The 6,000-nt window shown below is 38.3% G+C and overlaps 1 protein-coding gene across 1 annotated transcript in view; it reads right to left on the bottom strand.

The window, feature by feature from the left end:
• KDM7A (lysine (K)-specific demethylase 7A) overlaps positions 1 to 6,000 on the bottom strand; it is a 50,480-nt gene that overhangs the window by 34,715 nt on the left and 9,765 nt on the right. Inside the window, exon 3 of the mRNA XM_010855024.1 lies at positions 2,026 to 2,143. Coding sequence (XP_010853326.1) covers positions 2,026 to 2,143 — 118 coding nt within the window. The remainder of the gene's footprint in view (positions 1 to 2,025; positions 2,144 to 6,000) is intronic.

A 6,000-nucleotide genomic window follows, 5' to 3' on the forward strand; every position in this document is an offset into this window, starting at 1 on the left:
TCGCTGAGCTATCCCTATTTAACCACGCTTTATATCTCTAATTAATACTTAATCAAGCTATTGTTTCCTGATCGCTGACGCCGTCTCCCCTTTGAATTCCCTGGATCCACCGGGGCTGGACCCCGGCACTCTGAGAAATTAACAATTTCTCAGAGGAAATTAACAATTATCAGCCTCTGAGAATTTAACAATTCCTTAAACTCCAATCTACGGGAAAATCTTAAATCTCTTGTACTCCCTCATCTTAAATGTTTGGTGTTTTACTCCTCCAAAGTGATCAAAAATATATAGGTGCAAGTGCTTAAAAATATAGGTACATCATTACTTACAAGAGAAAAAAACTGGACACTATACCACATGGGATAGTTAAGTAAACTATGGTACACATATATGGTACAGACACACACACACACACAAACTATGGCACACTACACAGCAGTTAAAGAGATAAACCTGTGTATATATACGGAAGGGTATCTATTAAATATAACAGTAAAAAAAAGCAAGTTGCACAACATATGTGTAACATAACCCCATTTTATCTTTTAAAATTAGAAGTGTATATACATCACACATCTGTACACACAATTGTTTTTAAAAATTATCATTTACATAAAAAAAGGATCCGAAAAAACTTCAAGTCTTAAAATAAGGGTGGAGAAGATAACCCATTCACTTTATTTTACACATTTCTATGCTAATCCCATTGAATATGTGTGATTTAGTTAATTATTGTCACTCTGCCTGTGGAGGTTTATGGAGTTAAACAAAATAAAACCAAGACCTTTAATTAATAATAAGTACAGTGTAGACGTTTGTGACCATCTCTATAATCTGTATTTAACTCGTTGTGTTTAACACTTTGGCAGAGAAGCCACAGGAATCACTGGGCCAGGACTTTTGACACTACTCTTTTGAGTTACAAACCTATTTAAAACAGTGAAAGCTATGCCCTCTCTCCCTGAAAAATTCACATTCACACATCAACAATAAATCGTTTATACAGTTTTAAGGAACTCACAAGCCTCTCTGAAGCCAGCCGAGAGACACTGGCTGAAAACTTGGGCTCCAAATCAATCAATGAAAATAGACATTTCTCCAATGACTTTGATACTGATAAAAGAGAATATTTGAGAACAGGGCCCTTAATATCACAAAAAGCACATGGAAATCACTGTGTTTCATATTTTTTTCTCTCTCTGTTACCTGTGGGAACCAACAGAAGCCGCTTCATTTATGCTTCTGTTTAAGGAAGGGGAATGGCCAGGAATCCTCAAGATTACAAAGAGCAAGGGTTTTACACTTACAGGATCTGAAATAATTCCATAATAGGCTGCAGGTGATATTGTGATTGAAATTTAAATTGTACTTCCCCTTTTTAAACAAGCTTGGATGTGATTCCGTGTAAAAAGCCTATTAAGCATTATCACTTTAAATAGATGTCAGGCAGTGAGTAGGAAATGATCTAAATTAGCATGGTTAAATGCTGCATAACGCTTCTGATGCTCTTCTCTTGAGCCACATAACTCAAATACATTATCTTTAAAAAAAAAAAAAAAACCTAGTCTTGCTGCCACCAGAGGCTGAGCAATGGCTGTGAGGACTTCTGGCAGAAGCAGGGTGGAGACAGACCGGAAAACAACATAAGGGAAAAACAGCGTGAAAATAAGAGGAGGCGAGGCAAAGGAGGAGGAGGAGCAGCAGGCGTGCAACACAGGGAGCCAAGCATGGGGCCCAGGGCCGCAGGTCAGTGTGCTTCCCAGGCTGAGACCTACAGTTAAGAAGCACGTCTGTACACAGCAATCCAGTACACATACATGTAACAAAACTGCCGCGAAGCTATGCTTATTCACTCTATTACTTGCAATGCACCAAAATTGTCTCTTCTATTTTATTTTCGAAAAGTAAAATTTGGTTGAGAACAGTAATGGCTTGCAACCTGAAGCTTGAAAACGCTGCTTTAGATAATGTCACCTTATTAGGTAACATTCTTAAGTGTTCTTTGGTCATAACAGGGTTCCATACCTTGGGAAGACTCGAGAACGTAGTTCCTTCACAAAAGTTCTAGTTCCAGCCTGCACTGGTTTGGAACCATCATCAATTTCTGTGTAGTCATGCCTGTGCCAGTTCCTCCTCTTTTTCACTGGATTTTGAGAAGATTAAAAGAAGAAAACATCTCTGTAACTAGTGGTACCACATACTTGGTATCATTATAGTCTACATAATCAGAAACAATTGTGAAGTACAATAATACTCACATTTTAAAATGTATTCCTAAGGCTGAAGAATTAAAATTTACTTTATGCAATGTTGCAACTATAGGCAGTGAACTGTGGGGTTTAAAAAATCCTTCTACTACTACTACTACTACTATTATTATTATTCTGGCCACGCCTCATAGCATGCGGTATATTAATTCTCCGACCAGGATTCAAACCCACACCCCCTGCAATGGACCCTCGGAATCTTAACCAGTGGACCACCAAGGAAGTCCCTTAAATCTACTTCAAAAATTATTTTAAAATTAAATCAAGGAATTCAAATTAGCAGATTGAGCCTTTTATAATACCCATATTTATACATATTGTAAACCTCACTACTATTTAAAATCTTGACTGTCACTAGAACATTAGGCCATAACATGATTTTTATAGATCATCCAAATCAGTCTCTCAGGACAGGGCCTTTGATCTCACATCAGAAATCTATTTTAACAGCACAGTCACTTCTCTTTTATGTCAAGATTTATTCCCAAAATAAGCATGGTTACCCTGACACAGGAACAGCATCATAATATAAGGAGGACAAGTGAGATGACAGAATAAATCCCGGAGGGTTCATTCTAAAGCTCAGATCCTGCAAGTCTACAACTCTGGGAGGCTGAAACTTGAGTAGGCACAGCAACGAAAATCAGGACACTTGGCTTTGACTCCTAGTTTAGTCACAACTTACTCTGCACATGTGTAGGCATGCTCAGTTACTTAACTGTGTTTGATTCTTTTGCAATCCCATGAACCGGAGCCCACTAGGCTCCTCTGTCCATGGAACATTCCAGGCAGGAACACTGGAGTGGGATGCCATATCCTCTGCTAGGGCATTTTCCCGACTCAGGGACTGAACCTGCATCCCCTGCGCTGGCAGGCAGATTCTTTACCACTAGTGCCACCTGGGAAGCCCCAACTTACTCTGCAACATGTCCGGGTGCAGTGCCCTCGATGTGGAAATGAAGGGGAAATGTTCTGTTTTTCAGACTGTGCTGCAGAACCCTTAATAGAAGGGAAGATGGGGAGGAGACTGAGGTAGGGGCTCTGTACCTCGTTCATTCCTCTTTTCATCAGGGTGGAGCCACCTGCACATCTTTTGTGTGGCATCAAGGTAAGGTTTCAGTTTTATATCTTTTTTTTTTTGAAAATCACTTTTAAGCCTAAAACTTCCATAATTCTGGGAAATGTATGTGAGTGAGTGAAAGTCGTTCAGTTATGTCTGACTCTTTTGAGAGCCCATGGTCTCTACGGTCCATGGAATTCTCCAGGTCAGAATACTGGAGTGGGTAGTGGTTCCCTTCTCCAGGGGATGTTCCCAATCCAGGGATTAAACCCAGGTCTCCCTCACTGCAGGCGGATTCTTTACCATCTGAGCCACCAGGGAAGCCCAGGAAATGTACTGATGTCCATAATTTACTTAGATGGAATCAAAAAATAAGACGGGCAGTGTACAGTGGGATAGTTAATGGACAGATCTAAGTAATGTGAAATGTTGATAGTGGAATCTAGATGGTGGGTTTAGAGGTAATATTCTTTCAACTTTTCCTGGATATTTGAACATTTTCATAATAAAACCTTGGCAGGGGTGACAACTCTATGAGTTTAAGTTATTTCAAACCCTTCACCTTACAAAGATCATAATAATAAAATACTGCTGGATCCTCATACAGATAAGGACAAACCACACTTAAATAATCAATAGGGGTAGAAATCAGGTTCCTTCATATCTAAGTCTCAAACAAGATTCCCAAGTAATTTATGGCAGTCAGATCCTCAAATGGAAGACAGTAAATCCCATTTAAAAAAAAAAAACCTCATGGAAAAAAACTGACAATCATTAAGCAACCTTCCTAGAAAAGACCATTAAGGCATCCTTCGTGTGTGTGTGTGTGTGTGTGAGTGTGTGTTCTTTTTTTCCCTCACTTAAAATCACTTCTAGGGAATTCCCTGGCGATCCAGTGGTTAGGACTCTGTGCTTTCACTGCTGTGGGCCCTAATTCGGTCCCTGGTTGGGGAACTAAGATACCGTAAGCCTCGCTACACAGTCAAAATACAAAACAAACAAATTTCATTCCAGGCTTTTTGCTTACATATACACAGATATATAACCCCATTTTATTTTCAGCTGGGATCATAATATTTATGCTTATCTTTACTATCATGGACATTTTCTCCTTATTACATGTTCAAAAACAATTTAAAAGCTGCCTAGAATTTTAAGATGTAAATGAAGATGCATCTTTAAACAAAGATGAAATTAATATTTATATACATAAATCTGTTTCTGGCTACATACTACAAAATTGCCTCCAGAAAAGTGGTAGGTAACCCATTCTCACCAATATATATATAAGCAACCTGGCCAACAGTTGGAAAGAGGGAGGAAGGGAAAAAAGAAAAAGAACAAACTGCCCATTTGAAAGTTAATAACGATGTTACATTGTTTTAATTTTCATTTTGGTAGAACAGATTAAAATTAAAACAGATTGGGATTGGACAGCTACAGATTCAAACTCCAGCTCTGCCAAATAGCTACATCAAAGACCTAGTAATATCATTTTTCTCACATCAAGGTGTTACAAATATCAAAGGAGATAACATAAATCTATTAACAGTACTTCTCAGCACAGTGTCTGGGGCAAGCAATAAGCTGCCAATTACTTTTCTTTCCTTTTAAATGTGTTGACTTGCAGGATATTAACAGAAGGCTACAATGTCCTGTTGGACCAACATCCTCAACACTTCAAATCAGTCACTGCAAGAGCTGACTGAATTTCTTAAAGGAAGGAGGCCAGCGAAAGAATATTTTAATAGTGGTCATAGGGAAAGGAGAGAAAACTTTGCATTTGGATTGCATGTGCCTGAGGAGCACTGAGAATATGTGTTTAAGTATTGGGCTGGGTTTTTTGAGACTGGGCCTCGAATAGAGTTCTTAATTCCCATTAAGAAGGTAAAGTCTAAATTCACCATATTAATGAATATTTTACTGTCTGAATGGAATCTGTAGTAAGGATTCCTGAGAAACTCTGAAAGAAACAGGAAATCTTTGGTAGCAAGTAAGAGAGGCTTAAGAGCAAGACAGAAAATGTCCAAAAGGGATTACCCAAACTAGGTGTGAGGGTGAAGGGCGGGACGGTAGGACCTTAAAACGGGATAAAAACAGATTGCTGGATCTGCATTGTCCTCATGGCTACTCAGAGTCAGACTTATTGCCCAGAAGACAATCCATGCCTGATCTTATGTTATTCAAGGATGAGAAGAATATGAAGGGGCAGGTAATAGTCAATGAGCTCCCCTTTGAAGCACTGTTATTCAAAGTGTAGCTTCATGATCCATTACAGATTGTGAAGTCAATTTAGTGAGCATGACAAGCTTTTAAAAAACTTAAATCACACAGGAAAAAAGAAAATAAGAGTGCATTACATGGAGCAGTGTTTTAAATACTCATTATTCTGATTCATAGTAACCCATATAACATTTCATAGAAATTAAATTCAAATTGTTTCATTTGAGGGTTATTTACTTAAATTCTAAGTTGCAACTTACATTTCAGTTCTGTTTCTCTTCTTGATATAACAAGCCAGTATTATTTATTTCCTCCAAGAATTACACTTGGTCAATAATTACTTCAAGTCATATAATACATACTTCAGCACTACACAAAATATGAAACTTTATAAAAATTTATGGACTTCCCTGGAGGTCCAGTGGTTAAGAATCTGCCTTCCATTACTGG

The sequence above is a fragment of the Bison bison genome, unplaced genomic scaffold (genome assembly GCF_000754665.1).
Source record: "Bison bison bison isolate TAMUID 2011002044 unplaced genomic scaffold, Bison_UMD1.0 scf7180017864352, whole genome shotgun sequence".
In the NCBI taxonomy this organism is placed as follows: Eukaryota; Metazoa; Chordata; class Mammalia; order Artiodactyla; family Bovidae; genus Bison; species Bison bison.